The sequence below is a fragment of the Yamadazyma tenuis genome, chromosome 2 (assembly GCF_029203305.1).
Source record: "Yamadazyma tenuis chromosome 2, complete sequence".
NCBI classification, from domain to species: Eukaryota; Fungi; Ascomycota; class Pichiomycetes; order Serinales; family Debaryomycetaceae; genus Yamadazyma; species Yamadazyma tenuis.
In genome coordinates, this window is record NC_089462.1 from 1328316 (window position 1) to 1348608 (window position 20293).

At 39.0% G+C, this 20293-nt stretch overlaps 10 protein-coding genes across 10 annotated transcripts; 4 read left to right on the forward strand and 6 right to left on the reverse strand. All coding sequences in view use genetic code 12, as the record gives it.

Annotated features, from left to right (window-relative positions):
- Positions 1-122: 122 nt before the first annotated feature.
- Positions 123-1358, reverse strand: LEO1 (Paf1 complex component; the record flags this gene model as incomplete). The annotated part of the gene is made up of 1 exon (XM_066157764.1): positions 123-1358. One exon carries the CDS (start codon positions 1356-1358, stop codon positions 123-125), a length of 1236 nt encoding a protein of 411 aa, XP_066013861.1.
- Positions 1359-1449: 91 nt separating this feature from the next.
- On the reverse strand, positions 1450-3267 carry SAC7 (GTPase activating protein (GAP) for Rho1p; the record flags this gene model as incomplete). Its single annotated transcript, XM_006689455.1, has 1 exon — positions 1450-3267. The coding sequence occupies one exon, from the start codon at positions 3265-3267 to the stop codon at positions 1450-1452; it is 1818 nt and encodes a 605-aa protein (XP_006689518.1).
- Positions 3268-4127: 860 nt separating this feature from the next.
- hob1 (BAR adaptor protein Hob1) lies at positions 4128-5894 on the reverse strand (the record flags this gene model as incomplete). The annotated part of the gene is made up of 2 exons (XM_066157765.1): positions 4128-4149; positions 4570-5894. 2 exons carry the CDS (start codon positions 5892-5894, stop codon positions 4128-4130), a joined length of 1347 nt encoding a protein of 448 aa, XP_066013862.1.
- A 1099-nt stretch (positions 5895-6993) lies between these two features.
- Positions 6994-8343, forward strand: BNA2 (tryptophan 2,3- dioxygenase; the record flags this gene model as incomplete). The annotated part of the gene is made up of 1 exon (XM_006689454.2): positions 6994-8343. One exon carries the CDS (start codon positions 6994-6996, stop codon positions 8341-8343), a length of 1350 nt encoding a protein of 449 aa, XP_006689517.1.
- Positions 8344-8705: 362 nt separating this feature from the next.
- Positions 8706-10337, forward strand: HTS1 (Cytoplasmic and mitochondrial histidine tRNA synthetase; the record flags this gene model as incomplete). The annotated part of the gene is made up of 1 exon (XM_006690235.1): positions 8706-10337. The coding sequence occupies one exon, from the start codon at positions 8706-8708 to the stop codon at positions 10335-10337; it is 1632 nt and encodes a 543-aa protein (XP_006690298.1).
- Positions 10338-10390: 53 nt separating this feature from the next.
- Positions 10391-14291, reverse strand: EBS1 (Translation inhibition and nonsense-mediated decay; the record flags this gene model as incomplete). Its single annotated transcript, XM_006689453.2, has 2 exons — positions 10391-11217; positions 11762-14291. 2 exons carry the CDS (start codon positions 14289-14291, stop codon positions 10391-10393), a joined length of 3357 nt encoding a protein of 1118 aa, XP_006689516.2.
- A 570-nt stretch (positions 14292-14861) lies between these two features.
- On the forward strand, positions 14862-15380 carry MUM2 (muddled meiosis- protein; the record flags this gene model as incomplete). The annotated part of the gene is made up of 1 exon (XM_006689451.2): positions 14862-15380. One exon carries the CDS (start codon positions 14862-14864, stop codon positions 15378-15380), a length of 519 nt encoding a protein of 172 aa, XP_006689514.2.
- A 215-nt stretch (positions 15381-15595) lies between these two features.
- Positions 15596-16855, forward strand: PSN45_001946 (uncharacterized protein; the record flags this gene model as incomplete). Its single annotated transcript, XM_066157766.1, has 1 exon — positions 15596-16855. One exon carries the CDS (start codon positions 15596-15598, stop codon positions 16853-16855), a length of 1260 nt encoding a protein of 419 aa, XP_066013863.1.
- A 172-nt stretch (positions 16856-17027) lies between these two features.
- Positions 17028-18401, reverse strand: EHD3 (mitochondrial 37S ribosomal protein mS47; the record flags this gene model as incomplete). Its single annotated transcript, XM_006690232.2, has 1 exon — positions 17028-18401. One exon carries the CDS (start codon positions 18399-18401, stop codon positions 17028-17030), a length of 1374 nt encoding a protein of 457 aa, XP_006690295.1.
- A 545-nt stretch (positions 18402-18946) lies between these two features.
- PSN45_001948 (uncharacterized protein) lies at positions 18947-20287 on the reverse strand (the record flags this gene model as incomplete). The annotated part of the gene is made up of 1 exon (XM_066157767.1): positions 18947-20287. The coding sequence occupies one exon, from the start codon at positions 20285-20287 to the stop codon at positions 18947-18949; it is 1341 nt and encodes a 446-aa protein (XP_066013864.1).
- Positions 20288-20293: the final 6 nt, after the last annotated feature.

The window sequence follows — 20293 nt, forward strand, 5'->3', positions numbered from 1 at the left end:
TTGGAATTAACCAACTAAACTACATGTGGCAAGTAATTTAAGTTGTATGAATTATAAGAAGACAATTTGTTTATTAACATACAAAAGAATGAAAGCAGAACTGAACTGTTTGTGTTTATCAACTACTCCTCTTCGTCAGAGTCAATGATTCTTCTTCTTTTCCTCCTCAACTCATCTTCCAGATCTTCATTATTAGTGTCCCCGGCTGTCGCCTCTTTATCATCACTTACATCTTCAGCTTCACCAGCCTTTTCGTATTTTGATTTTCCAGCTTCTTTGACTTGTCTTAATCTTTCAGCAGCTTGATCTAATTCATCCTCCTCATTTTCTTCAATTTCTTCATCATCTTCATCGTTATCAATGAAATCATCTTCATCATCATATTCATCATTATACGTTCTATTGAACCTTTCGTAACTTGGTTCTTCATATGATTCCTTTTCCAAAGAAGGACTTGCTCTTCCTAACCTCTCTTCTTGTAATCTCCTTTTCAACTCTAATTGTCTCTTCATCTTCAAAGCTTTACGCTCATTTTCATCAGCATTTCGTTGAACTTCCAAGGGGTCGGAGTCAGTGATGGTATTTAAAATTTTATCCTTCTGTTGTAAAAATTTGATGGCGTTTGCTAACTGCTTATGGGTGGAAGTTCCAGTGGAAGTAGGTAGTAAGTTTGAAGTCTTTGTGAGGATAGTGCTAGCCTGTAAAATCTCCAAATCATCATGACTCCTGACCAATATATTATCATACAATGGTAAGGATTTGAAGTCAAACATTTCATTACCAATCTTCAAAGACAATGAGCCATCATCCCATTCAACAAAATGACAATTAGATTGTTTAATAATTTCATCATTTTCATTAGAATACTTCCATCTGATAGTATTTTCATTGGTCAACTTTTCCCTAATCAAATCGTTCTTTTTCAACTTAGAATCCTTGATATTAATGTCACGGTTTCTTGCATTTAATTCAATGTTTTCTTTGAAATCGACAGGGTCGAATGGATGTGCATCGACGTTAACAAACAAGGGCATCTTCAAATGGTACACATCATCTTCAGGCTTGGAAGTGATAGCATGCCTAGGAACAGACAAGTCGAACGTTTTGAGTTCTTTTTCTTCTTCGCTTTCATCCTCACTATTGTTATCGGAGCCATCATTGTCTTGACCAGATTTTAGACTTGTATCAGAATCAGAGTCCAAGCCCAATCCTAAGTCATCCTCTTTATCCTCCTCATTAGACAAGCCACGCTTACTATTCAACTCTTCTTCTGACATTACCGCAATATGAGTGATGTTGTTTGTCGTTTGAACAGCTTCAGCGTTAAGTTGACCAAGGTCAGATTTTAAAATTTTCATCGCGGGTGAGTGAGCAAGACAGCGACTAAATTATGCCAGAATACTATTACATGGAGCTGCTATATAAACAAAATTAAAATACAAATTCTCATTATACTTTAGGAACCGATGAACTCGATGGAGTAGACACAATAATTGCTGGCTGCAGACTTGGCTCTCTCTCTTTAAATTTTTCCTTCTCTTCATGATCACTATCATCTTCAGCTATTTCGTAGTCCTTATCCACCACAGGTAATTTGGAGTTGCTCACCTTGTTTTGATATCCAACCACGTCTTCGTGGTTAGCAGAAGATAAAGACTTCGAGTGCTGTCTGTTAAATCTAGGTGCCAACTTATGTTTGTCACCTTCTAATTTGTTCACTGACGTCGTGGAAACAGGACTTTTCAGAATCGGCCTTGATAAGTTATCGTGATTCGGAAGTAACTTGTAAGCATATTGGATCAAAAACTCAACAACAAACTGCGATAAAGCATATTCGGTGGGATCCAAATCATGATTTGGATGTGACAAGATTGAGGGTTGGAAGATAGCTGCCAAGTTTCTTGAAGACATCAAGTTCTCACTAGAATGATTTTGGACCATGGCTAAGAGATCCAAAATATAAAACAATAATTGCTTAGATAATATTGGTAATTGATCAAGCATTACTTTGTATTCATCAATTGCATCATGAACATCTTTAGTTAACTTTTTATAATGCTTATTTTTCTTGGATTGCTTCATCTTTACCATTTCTTCATTCCGTTTCACAAGGCCATCATTATCAACATAATTGACATTCTCATTGTCACTGTTGACATTGTTGTGATCGTTGTCATCATCATCGTTATCTGCGTCGTTTTCCTCATCATTATCGCCAAATACTTCATGCTTTCCAACCAGCTCTATGGTATCCATTCGATTATCCAACAGTATTGACCCACCCATAACTTCATCGTGATAGTTATCAGGGGATAATGAGGGAGACGGTAAAGAGTTAGACGTGTCAACAGTTTTGGGGGTTTGTGTCACATTAGAAGTAACATTGGAGTTAAATTCATTAAGCTTGAAAGCTTCAACTGGGGTATCAGCTGCCTCAACTAGGGTTGGTGACATTTTTGATTTCAATAATTTCTTGGGGTTACTGGCCTTGTATTTCATATAGTTGATGATCCTAGCCCGACTTCTTAAGGGAGCTCTGAAAATTTCATACAATTCCAAAGGAATCAATGGCTCTGGCAATGAGTTCAAGTATCTTCTTAATATAGAAGCAGCATCATGGACGGTGTAGCCGTCCCAGTTTAATTTTTTACCAAAATCTGGGGGAGTATTGAATAATACCTGCAATTCTTTCAATCTCTTTGAAGAACCGCCCACCCGGAATATACCTTCCACGCTCAAACCATTGGTTTTCAAAAACACCCCACATTTGGCTACCACAACTGGAATTCTACCATATTGCAAAACTTCACCTGAATCATTTTCAGCAAATATCGATATTTTAGCACATGCTTGATTGACAGCTTCTTCAAGCGGGACCCCAAAGTATTTTGAGTTCTTATCGACTAAGGGGTTGCTCAACAAAAAGGAGTCTCGATGTTGTCTAATGCTAGCATTGGGGTTGGGAGTGTTCCCAAAATGGTTTATGGCTGAATTGTTGTCGCTTTGACTGTGGGACCTCACCCTATTAACATTATTGGCTGATCTTGACTTGTGGTTGAGCAGAGGCCTAAGAAACTCCTGGTTGTAAGAGTTTTGATTGGAACTGGGAATATTCTCAGCATCACTATATTTATAGTCACTAGATGACATTATATCATTATCACTTATTTCATTGACACTTTCATTGGATAGAAGGTTCTTATTCTTCAAGTTTTTGACCCAACCGAATATCGAATTGCGGTTATTTGGAGAAGAAGAGTGGCTCATATTATACCATTAACCAATATTGATACACGTCTAGGACTACTTAAGTCTGGGGAATAGGTTATCAGTTGAATACAAAAGTGGAGAAAGAACGGAAATAAATTGTATTGGATCCCAAGAACAACTTAACTTATGGGGTACCTTATAAGATGTATAGCTTGAAATTGGGGGTCTCTTTTTCAAGGGGAAAAAAACCTAATGACTTGCAAAAACAATACTTTTCGTCAATTGTTTTTGCGCACTGAGATCAATGAAAATGGGTGAGTTGCCAGAGAAATCCTCTTGTTTTGTGCAATAGTGAAAAAGCGAACGATCCACGAAAATCGCCTTCGTGAATTTAATGACCACCTCTTGGGTTGTCTAGACAAAATTAAATTGTAAATAGTACCAATATAAGCACACACCTGTTCCTTTCTCTTATATGGAGACGATATAGCCTGGAAAGTCTCTTTCGCTTGTACCCCTTATGGGGAGGGCTTTTTTTTGAGACCTGGACGCGACCGCAGGCGAAAAAAAGGTCTAGAATTGGCATGACTTTACCTAGCTGGTAAGTTTCTAATAATAAATTGTAATTACCAGTATGCTTTTAACATGTCTGGTATTGCTCCACGAGAGTCAGGCGAATGGTAATAAGCAAGACATCCCTTCACTAGAGGTTGATTTTGGCATTGAGGAAGTAATTCCTTAACCCGAGGTCCAGACTATTTTGTAAATTAGGAACATAAGAATGTGTAATACTAGTCGTAATGGGTGATATAGATTGATATGAAGAAGATATAGAGCTTCTTATTACTCATAGTCAAGAGACGGGTGTGCAAGTAGCTTTATTTCGATGCAGAGCCAGTGCATTATGATCAAGGAAATCAGATTCTTTGGTTGTTGCGGCTAGAGTAAATGTATTACTCTACAAAGGTGGACCAAACCATCACTACCCTTTTGGGTGGGCCCAAGAGAATTAATCACATGTGTTAGTTATGGGCAATACTCCCAATTTCGTGGCTGCAATTTTTCGCTTATCACAAGAGGCTTGTTTCAAAGCGACCGTTTCATATTGCTAACTACAAGTTTATTGAATATGGGGCATACTCTATTAATAGCGATTACAGCAATTTAAAACCATACAGCCTTGTACTCTTTCAATAACAGGCTTTGAATGCGGGACTTGAACCCTACCATTTGGAACTATGTGTATGTATCAATATTTGATGTACTGGATGCAAGCGCAGATTAATTTTCTAAATACATGGTGAATTCAGCTAAAGTTGAACATAATTTCCCGGGAATACACCAGTCTGTCCATTGTACCTTCCGGTCCACCAGCCGTTGACATCAGCGGTTCTCTCAACAATCTCTATAACGGCTCCAGCTGGGAACGTTAAATCGCCTTGAGCTTGAGCAGTATATTCGTACAATGCAGTACAGGTTTGGGATCCGGTGGCAATAGCCGAAACAGGTGTAGCAGGGGTCGGAGAGATCGGGCTTGGTGATCCGTAACCTCCGTAAGCTGGGGCTGCAACACCTGCACCGTATGCAGGGGCCGAACTTGGAGGTGTTTGGTACTGGGGTGATTGCGGTTGTCCGTACTGTGGCTGACCATATTGGGGTTGGCCTGGTGCTACATATCCAGGTCCATTGGGGTTCTTGTAATCACCATATTGTTGAACGGGAGCAGCACCTGGGGAATAAGGTGGCAACGTATTCGTTTCACCAGCACCATAAGCCCCATAAGCCGGAGTTCCTTCAGCACCTTGAGCAGCAAACCTTCTCTTCGTAGCTTCCAATTTGGCTTTAGCGTGTCCCACCTTGAAGTGGGTAATACCAATGGCATCAGTTTGTTCTTCCACACCGCCCTTTTTGAAATGGTAGGCTTCAACAATATCAGTGGTCAAGTCAAAGTATGGGATTTTCAATTCTTCCATTCGGTTGTATAAAGTGTAGAAGATATTCAATTGCATATAATAGAAACTCACAAACAATGGACGAATGAAGTCACTTTGCATTTGGAACAAGATAGGCAATTCGGTTTTCAACATGTCATTATAATAATCGTACTCTTGTTGAGCAATTTGGATTTCAGCTTCGGCATTATACATCTTTTCTTCGTCTTTCGCTGTTCTTTCCTTTTTATCTTGGTACTTTTTGTAAGTTCTGTTACGCCTGTCCAAGTCAACTTGCTTATGATCTCTTTTGGTGGCCATTTTTCTAATACATTGAATGACCTTCAAAAGCTCTTGAGCTGGAGCAACAATCCTAGTTTCAATCAACTGCAAATCTGGCTTTAAAGTTTCTTTCAACTCGAGGACAACCTCTCGGTACAGCTCACTAGCCTTAATACCTTCAGGGTTATCTTCAGGTTGAGCAGCATTAGGATCACTTAATTTCCCACTGATAGGCTTATAGATTTCCTCAATGGCCTTGCTAAAATCCACTTGGTAATCCAACATCCCATTTACAGCATTGAAATACCTCTTACTTTCGTCGCTCAATTTTTTGGTTTCAAGCTCCAATTCTTTGAATCTTCTTTCAGCATCGGCATAAACAGGGTCATGGGTTATTTCACCCATGTTCAACTTTTGCCGAAAGTTCTGTGGTGCTCTAACAATTGTTTTTTTCAATCCTTTGAAAGACATATTGCGATGTGTTTACCTACACTGGTAGAAATTGGATACTCAAGCTTCTTTCCGTGATCAAGGGGTCCGCGCCTAAGAAACATATGGTCGTGCAATTGACAATTAACAAGTCCATCTTACAACGAGAACGGGCTTAAACGGTGTATACTTATGGTGGAACCTCCTCGTTTACAATATAAATCCGACCGTCAGTCTATAAAATAGTCAAAATTTATTTTGGGCATTAATTCGGCATTTGTATGGTTTATTTGGAGCACTTTGTACGTATTTGCAGTGTAGAAAACCTTCTTGGTAGTGAACAGTACACAATATCACAAGTACAAGGGAGCAGTCGATCACAAATCATTGGTACTCAAGATGAGCTCGAATAAGCTCGAATGGTCTCGAGTTATGAGTTATAATTCTTGTATCTCGCCATACTCAATTGATTTCGCAGCCTATTTTGTGAATTCGATCCTCTACTACACAAACACCATGGGATTTGAAAGTATATTCTTGAAAGCTACTAACCAGGAAGCTATTGGCTTCTTGATCTGGTGGACCATCTCCTCTCTCTACAAGGTGGTATAATTTCATCTGAACTTGAAGACAAAATTATCTCGTCGTAATCAAGCCACCCTTTCACAGCTATAAAAAAGCTTCTACAACGAGCCCCCAATTCAGATAAGTAAAATCCTACAGACACACATTTTTGAAGTTCTTGGTTTCATAGAAATCTTCATACGACAAAACAGTCGGAACGCAAGAAGTTAAGAATTAAGAAGCAGCACTGTAATGAGGACCTTTCTTGAACTAATGTCTAGTGGTTGAGAAAGGTACCATTAGGGCATCGGTTTTGAGGTAAACAAGTGTGATTCCAGTAGTTATGCTCTCATTAACTCCAAGAAATTAAGATTAGTGATTCATGCGTAGAACAATATTATAGCTTTGACCTCGTACCACTTGTGGTGCAATCTGGAGAGAAGATCGCATCAGATACCATGACTGCTCTCCGAAAACCAAAATCTTAGACTAGCCCCGATTTCGCATCAGCCCATGAAAATTTCTGCTGACAAAAACCGTTTGATTCCGAAACACCTTAGTTTATCAGCACACCAATATGATAAACCCAGAAGACTATGGGGTTTATCCAACCTCAGGATTTCTACCATCGAAACTACCACTTGAAAAATTGCCTCAAGACTATTATAAGCCTTGGGAAACCATCGTGTCTAACTTACCTTCATTGATATTGAATAGGAGAGTTAGGACGGTTATCAATAAGTTACCCCTTCTTGACACAACATTACTTGAAAGTTTTGAACAACAAAGAAGAGCCTACCAAGTATTGGGGTTTTTGGCTCATGGCTACATATGGGGGAGTGATGAACCCATAAATAAACTACCACAACAGATTGCAAAACCATTGCTTGAAGTAAGCGAGCCATTGGGACTACCTCCGTTGGCCACATACGCAGGGTTATGTCTTTGGAACTTCAAGCAAATTGTTCCTGACGAGTCAAATGTATGGGACCTTGACAATTTAACCACTATAAACACTTTTACGGGTGGCATGGATGAGAGCTGGTTCTATTTGATTAGTGTTCATTTTGAATACAAGGCAAGCTTCACAGTGAACACAGGTTTAAAGATATTGGAAGCCATTGAACAAGATGCTCCTGAACTTGTAACAAAGCACCTTCAAACTTTGGCTGAAATGATTGATCACTTGGGTTCCGTGTTGATGAGAATGGAAGAGATGTGTGATCCCCATATCTTTTATTTTAGGATAAGACCATTTTTGGCAGGTTGGAGAAATATGGCGGATGCAGGCCTAGATAAGAGTGGTGTGATATATGGTAATGATCCGAATCCTAAAGTATATGCTGGTGGCTCCAATGCTCAATCTTCATCTATCCAATTTTTGGATGCTTTATTGAATGTGAAACATTTTCCAACAGGGCAAAGGCCCGTGCCCCACCAGAATACGCCTTCTAATACTCAACCACCCAGTGAGAGTAACTTTATGAATGAAATGAGAGAATATATGCCTAGACCACACAGGGAGTTCTTACAAAAGATTGAAAGTATATCAACCATCAGTGAATATGTTACCAGCCGCAGGGACCAGTACCCAGAACTCACGCTCAGCTACGATGCTTCTCTTGCTATGTTGAAGCTGTTCAGAGATAAACATATCCAAATTGTTACCAGATATATCATTTTGCAAGCCAAGAAGGGAAGTAAGCTAGGCTCTTCTTCAACAATGAGATCTGGCTTGGCAAAATCTAGAAGCAAGAAAAAAGAGGAAGAACAACGTGGAACTGGAGGAACTGCTTTGCTTCCATTTCTAAAACAATGCAGAGATGAAACAGGTGATCCAGCTGCTGGTAATTGGGGTAAAAGAATCCTTAGTGATGGTGTAATGAGATTGAATTTCAGTAGACCCAATGGAATTAATGAAGACTAAATTTTCACGAAACAAAGCGGAGTCAGTTGTTGGTATGGGTTTCCAATGAACTATTGTGTAAATAGAGTAATAAAATGCTTTTATGACAGTGACGTTGTCTTAACTTTTTGCAGACCACTTGTTTGTGGGTCAGCGAGACAGCACTATGAAGATGAAAGTAGAGGGTGAAGTAGTCGTGAAAGAAACTCCGGGAGCCAATGTAAAGATGTTGTGAGACCTCGAGGATACTTTAACAACGGCTTCGGCTTCTTATTGTCCAGTAACTCTGGTTATTTTTATTGTCTTCTGGCACCTCAGTTCGCACCAGAAAATTTTTTTGATGTATGCTTCAATTCAGACCGCTTTTTAATAGTATAAAGAAAATGTCGACCACAAGCAACGCTAAAGAGGCCATAAAGGAAGCTTTGCAATCAGCAGAATCTCAAACAAGCAACTCGAACATAGGAGAGGCTTCTAAAAAAGCTGGTACAAAGATCAGTAAGAAAAATGCCAAAAAGGCAGCTGACTCAAGCCAGTTTGTGTTGAAAGTACCAAAGGGTACTAAAGACTGGGCTGATCAAGATATGGTGATCAGAGAAGGTATTTTTGGTTCTTTAAGTTCCATGTTCAAGAGACATGGAGGTGTGACAATTGACACTCCAGTTTTCGAATTGAGAGAGATTTTGACTGGAAAGTATGGGGAAGATTCTAAATTGATCTACAATTTAGAAGATCAAGGTGGTGAATTGACATCTTTACGTTACGATTTGACAGTTCCATTTGCTAGATTCGTGGCTGCAAACAACATTACCAGCATTAAGAGATACCACATTGCTAAAGTCTACAGAAGGGACCAACCTGCCATGACTAAAGGAAGAATGAGAGAGTTCTATCAGTGTGATTTCGATATTGCTGGAAACTACGACTTGATGGTACCAGACTCAGAGATTTTGAATATTCTTGTTGAAGGATTAAGCGGTTTGGGAATCAAGGACTTCAAAATTAAATTGAATCACAGAAAGATTTTGGATGGAATTTTCCAGAGTTGTGGTGTGAAGGATGAAGACGTGAGAAGAATAAGTAGTGCAGTCGATAAGTTAGACAAAGCTCCCTGGGAAGCCGTTAAAAAGGAAATGATTGAAGAGAAGAACCAATCGGAAGATGTAGCTAATAGAATTGGTGAGTTCGTGAAGTTAAAAGGTACCATCAGAGAAGTTTTGAATCTTTTGGAGAAGAGTGAGATTTTAGCGTCGAACGAAAGTGCCCAGACTGGTATCAAAGAAATGTCTGTGTTAGCAGACTACGTTGATGCTTTTGATATCAATGACCGCATTTCCTTCGACTTGTCTTTGGCCAGAGGATTGGATTACTATACTGGTTTGATTTATGAAGCTGTTACGGGTGCCTCTGCTCCCCCCAAAAATGCCGTTGAATTGAAGGCTAAGGCTAAGGGAAAAGAAGATGAAGATGCTTCAGAGTATGTTGGTGTTGGTTCTATTGCTGCTGGTGGAAGATACGATGGTTTAGTGGGGATGTTTTCCAACGGAAAGTCTATTCCATGTGTTGGAATCTCATTCGGAGTCGAAAGATTATTTTCTATCATCAAGACCAGAATTGCAAAGCAGTTGGTGAACCAGAGTGCTTCACAGACTCAAGTATACGTCATGGCTTTTGGGGGTGGTGAAGGCTGGAACGGGTTCTTGAAAGAAAGAATGTCAGTTTCCAAACAATTATGGGATAATGACATCAACTGCGAATATTTATACAAGGCCAAAGCCAATATCCGGAAACAATTCGACGCTGCTGAAAAGTCTGGTGCATCAGTAGCGGTGATATTGGGTAAAGAAGAGTTCCCAGCAGGTAAATTAAGAATCAAATTATTGAACCAAGGAAATGATAGTGATGAAGGTGAGTTAATTGAAGCAGGAACCTTGGTTGACTACGTGAAGGAGAAATTAGATGCTTTAAACAAAGATGGAATGGATGAAATCACCAGATTGATCAAAGGTTTATAAACCTCTCTACTTGTTTATAAAGTTTCATATTCTTGTCTTATAGATTCAAATATTTAGGAGTTTACGTCTAAACGGCCAACCTTTTTACCACTTTTCTCTTTCCCAGACCGTTTGACACGATTCCACAACAGATTGACGTCATTTAATACAAACCATATAATCACCCCGGTCCAACTGTGGACTTGTGGCAATGGGTCGTAGAACTCACTGGCCATAGCTCTTAACTTTGGTAACCGAGTCCATGCAATATAAGGGAAATCATGATGTTCATTATGGTAACCCACGTTCCAAGTAAGCCAGTTTAAAGGACCATAGTAACTGTAAGTTTCTGCTGGTAAGAGCTCTTTTGGAACATACGTTTTGGATGCTTCGCCTTTTGCTTCAAGTTTTGGAATGTTATTTTCATTCAAGACATAGTGTTCAGCGATGAAATGGCCAGCACAAGGGTGCCATGAACCGGCCAAGAAGCTGCTCATCAAAAAGTAAAACATGGAATGCCAACCCCAGTAAGTAACGATCAAATAATCAATTCCGATTTGATATACCACATTGATCAAATGAATATATGTAAACTTAATTTGGGTGATGAACATTGGTCTTAAAGCATAGAAAAAAATTTGACAAGTAGTAAAGAAAACCTTGCCCAAGACATTTGAAAACAACATTCCTTCAAGTTTGGTGGGGAGATCCGTGTCCAAATATTCGTCACCCAAGAACTTATGATGTAGTTGATGGTAAGGTTGAAATGAGGCACTATAAGGAACACCAATCGGCAAGTTGACTGCTATGGCAAACAACTTGTTATGAAGTGGCTTACGGAAAAGTAAGTTATGGGAAAGCTCATGGATAGCAAGGAAAATGGCTTGATTGGCAGTAGCACCTATAATATAACTCAATAGGAAGAATTTAACTGTGAGTGGATGAGTATCTTTTAAATAATATGCAGTTGATACCTGCAAAATCACCACAAGTATCACTAGCCATTTCGTAAGTGGTTCATGACCCGTTAGTTTTTTTACACCAGGGTGTTTGGCCAATATGTGCTTTCTTCTTAGAAAATGTGGTTCGAGTTCATTAGTCCAGTAGAATTCATTCAACACTTCGATCAGAGCATCTGCTGCCGGGGTGGTGAATGTGAATGTTTTATTAGCCTTACGGTGGGTGATGCTGGACATCTTAAAAACCTGTTTTGGGGAATACAGCTGTGACAGTATATCTTATATATTGTCCGGATCTAAAGTTAATTTGAAATTTTTTTGATGCGCGGTTGCAGCTCGCACGCTCATACGCTAAACGACCCAGTTATGGGCCGTGCCAGCCAGAATCAAAATTAGCGTTAGGAGGATATGATTGATCTGGAGGAGGGAATTGTGAATTTGGTGGGAAGGGAGGTTGGAAAATTGGTTGTTGGTTCGGGTTCATACCCATCTTTGGAGGAGGAAATTGGCCGGGGAACGGGGGTGGCTGCGAATAATGGAACTGCCAGTATTGAGCTTGCACTGGAGGCATCCCGGGTTGGGCGGGGACCGCAGAAGGGTACGCATATGGTATTAAGTTGGGCCCAGGGACAAGCAACCCGGTTCCAGAATATGGGACCATATTTGGTGGTGCCATATTCGCGAACGTATGCATTGCCGAACCTGGAGCCATGCTCATAGCACCAATGGGAAAAGAAGTGGCAGGACTTTGCGTACCACTGTTGGCGGTGCTATAATTCTCTTGGGTTGAGGTTTGGCTGGTGACGGGAGTAGCGGCCACCTCAGCCTCCCAAGAATCAGAGTTGCCCCGAGTTGAAGGGGGAGCTGGGTTTGAGGTGGATGTCAAGATTTCCTCTTGTTGCATTTGAGATTGAAGCTGAGTTGTATGGTGACGGATAAACTCTTCAATTTCATCGATTGACGTGTCAGGCATCATATCATTATCTGATTCTTCGTGCTGACTTTCGTCGTCAATTACATTTTGGATGGCATGTCCATTTTCTTCCTCTGATCCACTTGAATCGTGGTTCACTGGAGGTTTTGTATGGCCCTCTATAGAAGATATAATTATTTCTCCGTGGGATTGGTCAAGCTCTTGGGGTTCTGGGTGTTTGTTCCGATGTATTGAACCATGAGGCTTCTGTTGCATAATCTTGATCTTACGTTCGTACTTCTTCATCACAAAATTACCATTGAAGGTAAACTTATCTTGGAAAAGATCATAGAACTGACTTAACACTGCCAAAACCCTAGATGTATTTTCGTACTTTTGAACTTCAGATTGAATGAACGCATCATCGCTTTTGAACTGGTTCTCTTTGATGAAAGTATTGTCAAGGAAAATGGGTACTCCATCGACAACCAAAGAGCTGAAGTTATTATTCAAAAGGTCAATATTGTTCGCTTCAAACAAGTGATTATCATTGAAATCCTTGAGTTGGTGCAGTACGAGTTTGAAGTCTTTAAACATGATATCCTCGGCAAAATAGTAGTTTCTAATAGGTTTAGTGGTTAAGTCATCGACTGTATAATCGCCAACCATTTTATTCATCACTTCTCCAAGCAATTTCACATTGCTCAAGCTAAGAAATCGCTTGTTTTGCAGCAGAAGCCAGTTAAGCAACAATCGAATGCACATCAATGCGGAACTATTCTTGGTAATGGTACTTTCTTTAGGCTCATTCAATGATTTGAGATAAAACTCCAAATACATGTTAACAAATTTTGAGAAACTAGGAGTGTTCATAAGCCGGGTAAAACATATCAATAGCGTCAATTGAAACAAATAGAAGTCCTCTAAAGGTACTCCACACGTAAACTTCTGACTGCGCTGGAAAACATTCTCATTGAAGTTTAAGCTTAAAAAGATGAACTCAAGTTTTCCAACTTTTAAATTACCCAAAATCCGATTACCCGGTAATCGGTACTTTTCAGGAAGATAATGGTAACATATGATGGAAGTGAGCATTAAATTCAATTGATCGTTGGTAATGCTTCCATGGTTTGGGGATCTCGCCCTTAAAAGGTTACTTAAATCCAACTTAACCCAAGGTTGAACAAGTAAGTTATTGAGATTTGTAAGCCCTAGTTTATAACCACTTAGTCTAGTGAAGTTTGCTCTTAAAAACCAGTAAATGGCTGTCATTTTGTCATTGGACATATTATGAATCATCCCCAAATGGTTATAAGGTTCGTTAAGAGCAGGTAGCAACTGGATACAAAGATTGTACATAACACTTGATGGATGATAGTATTCCAACAATTTTCCAGTTGCAAAACCTGTCTTGCTCTTAAACTGAAAATAGTTTTTGATGGAAATATTGGGTAACACATAGTTCGTTTCAATAAATGAACGATGTCTCAAAAGGTCTCCAAGACATAAGAGACATTTGTGCATCACATACAACAAATTGGCCTGTAAAGTGGGGCTATGAGTTTCTCGAGCTCTATTATTCAACTCATAGTTAAAATGTTTGAGAAATGAACTTGGAAGTAAAGGATTCTGGAAATTCGTTGAAAAGTATTGAAGGATATCACTATAAAAACCGTACGTGGTTTTAGTGAATTTGATGAAAAAATCATTGATCTTCCTAATTTCAACAGTTCTTAGTTTTGGAGGATCGTTTTTGGAAAGTGCTTGACTATCAATAGGAGACATTTCCTTATGCTTTAATTTGAAAAACTTGATGATCGGATAATGGAAATTCATCCAAAGGGTGTCGAGAAACTTGATGGTATTAAATTCCACTTGGTTACTCACACAATCAACTTCAAGTAGCTTATAGTAGTTATCAAAGTCTTTAGTTGTCCAATCAGTGAATTTAGGGAGAATTACACTGTTTAAGCCTAAAAGTAAGGCTGGATCCGTGAAGCTCTGATTGAGTAGGTTGGTTAATTGGAGCTTGAAATGTTTGATTTGATTAAGTGCTGTCAGGTCATAGGTGACATCTTGCACAGGCGAGGTTTTAACAGACATGAGTAGGGTTTAGATATCAATCGTTGTGTTATTGATTCTAGAGAATCATAGTTCTTAGCAGCAGCTGTATGTGGATTGAAGTTTTTTCAAAATCGCGCGACAGGATCACGAACGGTCCGCGAACGTAAGGGACAGCGATACTTCAATTTGAAGTCGATTACGACCTTTCAGTAGGAAAATACGAACTGTCAGGTTATAGAAAGGCACATATCGAATATACATATTTTTTTGGTCTTGGAAGTAATTTGTACTATTTTCTATTAAGCAAGATTGGACCTGGAAAAAGTCCCACACTTGGTGAGCACACGTTAATCAATTTGCAGCCATGATATCTATCACATATATAGGTCCCCCTCATCCTCATTAACTAGAAAAAGTATAAAATTGTTCGATTACCCCTTCTTGCTTTTCCAAAATCTTCAACAAGTTCCACTCATGTCCACTTTACCTACTTCTTTTTCATTTGACTACTTGGATTACCCTTCAAGCACCCACCTGTCAACCTCAAACCACCAACCACAACCGTCCAGCCATTCCGAATTGTACAATGGGTTGAACTTGTCAAGAAACATGGGAGTTGCTACAGTTAGTTCTAATATGGGCACGTACAACCCTTCTTCGTCAGTCGGTTACCACAACGAAATAGAGAAGCTCAAGATGCAATTAAATTTGAAAACTCAGATGGTTTCCAATTTGCAAAAGAAGCTCACATCTAAAGAGTCAAAGGAAATGTCAGAAATGGGAGGGAAATCTGGACTGAAAGATATTCCAATCACCAACACGTCTTTCTACGAGCTCTTTAAGGATGTATCAACTCAATTAGCTGCTAAAACCAAAGAGTGCAACAATTTGAAAACTTATTTAGAGTCAGTTCTTATCTCCTTGTCAATGAATGGAAAAGATTCATCACACGAAGACTTAATACACAAGGTAGTGAACAAGATTAACTGCTTGCTGACTGAGAACGAGAAGTTGATGCAGATGATTTGTTTTAGCAACAAACTGAATTTATTGATCGAAGTGGGGATTTTACGCAATGAAGTTCAGGTTTTGAAGGAAAAGCTTCGTAAGTTTGACAAGATTAAGTAGTGAGTTAAATTATTGCAATTAGCAGCTTAAAGTAAAAAAACAACCTGAATTTCTCTAGAAGGTGCCGACAAATACACCAGAAAAGTTCCTCTCATCAGGAAGCTTACTACCATGCTCGTCTCAAATCTTTGCGGAGTCGTTCCTATTTTTACTCACACAGGTGCGCGCTTCCTTTAAAACCAACGACGCTGGAAAAACAAAACTATCCTATCCAAATGTATACCAGCCCTTCAATAGTTATAGATAACGGGACAGATACCACCAAGGCCGGCTTCGCCTCTGAAGATTTACCATCGCTAGTTTTCAACAGTAACTATTCCAAGGCGCTGGACTCTAGTGAAGTGATCATTGGCGATGATGAAATAGACAAGTACCCACAGAACGAAGTGTACACTTTATTGAATAATGGTATCGTCTATGATTTCGATAACATCGCCAAAAACTGGGAGTATGTTTATGATCATGTGGACAACAACCTTCGAGTTGATCCCAAGGACTTCCCGCTTACATTGACAGAAGCCGTTAACAATTCAGATAAGAATAAAATCAAAACCAGTGAAATTGTATTTGAACAATTCGAAGTACCAATTTTCTCGCTTGTGAAAAAGCCATTGTGCCAATTATATAACCATGGAACTCCATCTGGGCTTGTGGTGAACTTAGGATCAGCCTCCACTACCATTACTACCATTTTGGATGGTGTCATTCAGAACAAGTTTAATTTCAAATCCAGTTACGCTGGGGATTTCATTGATGCAAATATTTTGAACTACTTAGGCACTCAAAATGTGGAATTGAACAACTGGGGAATAAACTGTTCTGAATCATACAAGAAGTATCAAATCTCCAAGAAAATTTTGAAACCTTTCAAGCTCGCAATGTTACAATGTTCTTTGAATCCTCCGATGGCACAACCCGCTGCATACAGCTCATTGGCTAAAAAGAACTATCAATTGCCTAACCATCAATACGTGCCTGTTGTCAACGAGCAAATTGATTTGTTGGAGCCACTTTTCACTCCTCAAATAAGCAGTTTGGTTAACGTAGAACCCAAATTGGATGATCCTTCGACTAATGGGTTATCATTTTTCATTTTGAGTGTATTAAAGAACATTGAAATGAACGTGCTTGCCAACAATAGAAACAATTTCAACAAAGCGGTTGAGGTGCTCAAAGCTTTAGAATCCAACATTTTAATCACAGGAAACACTTCTTTGCTTCAAGGTTTAACTTCAAGAGTTATCAACGACATGTACAATTTGATCTACAAGTATTTCCCGGAATACACCCATAAGTTGCACTTTTTGAACTCAGATTTGGTGAGCGTTTGGGACAAGAAATTCAGCAGTTGGTTGGGTGCCAGTAATTTGAGCTTGATGTTGAATCTGAATAGTGAGATTGTAAATGACTGGTTCGTTAGCAGAGAAGATTATTTGGAATACGGCCAGGACTATATCTTGGAGAAATTGAAGTGAGTGGGAGGAGTAGCTTTATTGTATTATACGAACCAGATGTAAAGTAGAAAAAGAAATCAAAGTAATTAAAAAAGCCTCAACCAGTAACTGGTAATAAAGAAGCTATAAATTATCTACAGAAAAAAATATACAAACGTATACATATTGACAAGTGCATGTGTGATTTCTGAGCCTATTCAACCCAAGAAACATATTTACTTTGGTACTTTTGCAAGTCTCCATGTAATTCCAAAGTGCTTTGCAACTTTAGCTCAGTTCCTAATTTATCGGACTTAAAATGGCTGTAAACCTCTTTTACGGTTGGTAAATATGAACGTTTAGTGTCTGTGCCATTGATGAAGGACTTGATCTGATTGTTTTTAGGCACCCCAAAGTTATATGGATAATGAACATAGTCGATGTTGAACACACTATGGATCAAAGGTTTTTCTAATTTACCAACTTCTATTGAGCTGGTCATTAATTTGACAGCATCTGTAACAGGACTCCATTCAGGTAAACTTGGCTCCTTGATTTTGTCGATCAATTTGTGTTTAACTCCTTTCACAAAGTCATTGATTTCCGGATTCAAAGTCATGATGTTAGCGGCCGTAATGAGCTCGAGTTCAAGTTGTTTTCTGAGCGAATTTTTGGCTCCTTGGTTCATCAATTCGAATCCAACTCTCAAAGAAGTTGGAGATTTGGCTAACAATTTCTCTAAGGTTTCTTTAGCAAATTGGGAGGAAGAGTCAACCAAGTATTTCAAAACGTCATCGAACGTAGGCTGACTAAATGCTTCTTTGATTACAATAAGTTGTTCTGTGCTGAAAGGGTAGTTGTAGTCCTTTGGTAACTTTGTATCAGTGAACTCATTGATAATGTCATTTATTTGTTGGTAGTACTCCTTTTGGTTACTCACTGACAAATTAGTCTGGTTTGGTGGTTGTAGGTTCGATAACCTGTTCACCAACGATCCCAACCGATCGCGTGGAACATAATGAGTGGCGAATCCCAACATATAAGCGTCAAGACCCGATAAAACAGTGCCGGTTAAAGCAACATAATAACCAACTTTATCATCCACCCTTGGTAAGAAAAACGTCGTTCCTACGTCGGGGAAAAATCCAATATCCATTTCTGGCATTGCAAGTTTAGTGGTGTCAGTACTGATTCTGAATGGTGCATGTACAGATAAACCAACACCTCCACCCATGGTGATTCCATCCATTAAAGCAATGAAGGGCTTGGGATAAGTCCCAATTAAAAAGTTCAAATTGTATTCACCTTTGAAAAAATTCACAGCATAATCTGAGTTATCGTTCAAAATCTCCTTGGCTGCTTCAGCAACATCACCACCAGCACATAAACCTTTAGGACTAGTCGAGTCCAAGATGATCATGTTGTTAATATCGGATTTAGCATATTCAACGAGTCTGGGGTAGATCTTGGAAACCATCGACGTATTGAGCGAGTTCAATTTTCCAGGTCTGTTCAAACTAATGACCCGAGCAAGGTTCTTATTGTGAAACAATACATCGTCCACGATATTAGACGTTCCGTTAGACATGAGTGATCTAATAAATGTGAGTTTAGAACTCATACTTTCGGGTTGGCGGTTCTCCTCTTTGAACGAAGCGTGAAAAATTTGGCCAATGGGTGGTCGTGCGCGCACTCCGCGCAACCTCTTTTCGAGGGAATTTGCATACGTGAGAGAAAACATAGATGCGCTAAATATTTACCTGCAAAAGGGAAATGTTAAGTACTGTCAACATAGGCTGAACAGGAACCCGAAGATATAACATTTCTACCACTTAATATGTGATTGTTTCCTCAAAAAACCCTGATTAGGAAAAAGTCTACATAATGTATTATTAGCCGGAGTCGCTTGAACTCCGTCTCACAGTTTATATATAAATGGGAACATCTTATCCTTTATAAAATCCCATATACACATGCTCTAAAGTTCTTCTATTAGAACTGGAATCTTAAGTGGTATCGTGGTCCAGGCTTTGGCCAATAATTTCAGCAAATTGTTTCACATAGTGATATGTAAACCCCTGCTTTTACGAAAGTGTGCAACAAATGGTCCGATATATGACTGTTTTGAAATGCTTAGTAGTCATATTCGCTTACCAATCGACACTCTCTACTACCCTCATCAAATTTGTATTGGTAGAACTTTCTTGAGTATGAAGCAACCAACACCAAGTCATCAATAAATCCTATTTCCACTGGTTTATGATCTTTCAACCTGATGATATTAAAAGAACGGCGAGGTGGCAGGAGAACCAAGTTGTTGAAATAGTCTTTATAGGGAAGGTTTTTAACTATTTTTTTGGTGTATTTGGAAGTGAGCTTTTTCGAAAGCTTCCAATACTTAGAATCACTTGAGTTATCAACATCCTTATCATTCTCCTCTATTTCATTAGGAATAGGCTTTGATATAAGCAAGTTAGCTAGGTTTTCGTTTAAGTCTTCTGACAGCTTAGAGCTCTCTGCATCGAGCAAAGATGACTGGGAAATATTATAATCTGTTTCGTGTTCATCACCATCACCCGCTTCATATGTTTTCAATGTACTAGTTCCATAATTATGACCGTCAATGATATCTTCGTTGTATTTTAGACTGAAAAAATGTATAGTATTTTCAGACCCACATGCTAGAATGGTACAATCAGTATTGAACTTTAAGCAGTGTATGTGGGCTGAGTTGTGTCCTCGTCTCAAATTAAGAATTCTTGTTAGCTTTATATCTTCAGACTGTTTGAAGTTAAGCTGAAACAACCGAATAATAGTTCCTTTAGAAGAAGCCGTAGCTATGATCATATCAGAAATGACAATTTTACGGATGCTGGACGAATGGCATTTCATGATCAATACACTCTTCAAATTGATAGTATCATACACCAAAACCCATCCCTTTGGGTCTTTATACTCCGCAAAGTTATTAAACTTGACTAGAGGCTCCGGGTCGGTAAAGATGCCATTATTTTTGGATTTCCCTGCCATGACAGTGCTAACATACTTCAAGGGAATCACAAGAAGTGAATGATCGTCATTAGAAAGATCCCCCACAAATGGCTGAGAACCTAGTGGTTCAATTTCTATGATCTTGATAAGCTTCACATAACTTAAATCATAGATATATATTTGTCCTATTTTTAGCACCACAATTAACCGTTTCTTATTGATTTTGATTTCGACTATAGAGCTAGGGAATATGAGCTCACATATCTTAAGATTCTGCTTCAAATTGAAGATTTTGAGAAGCCGGTTATCTTTCTCTTTAGGGACTATGATCGTTAAGGAGGTCGAGAAAAGTACCTTTAAAAGGAACACAGGAGAATCGTTTGTATATATTTCTCCAAAGGGTTCACTATTAAAGATACGACTCTCGGTATCTGATGCCACAGCCATACATGAATTGTCTTGGTTGAATCGGATGTTATTCATTCCTAT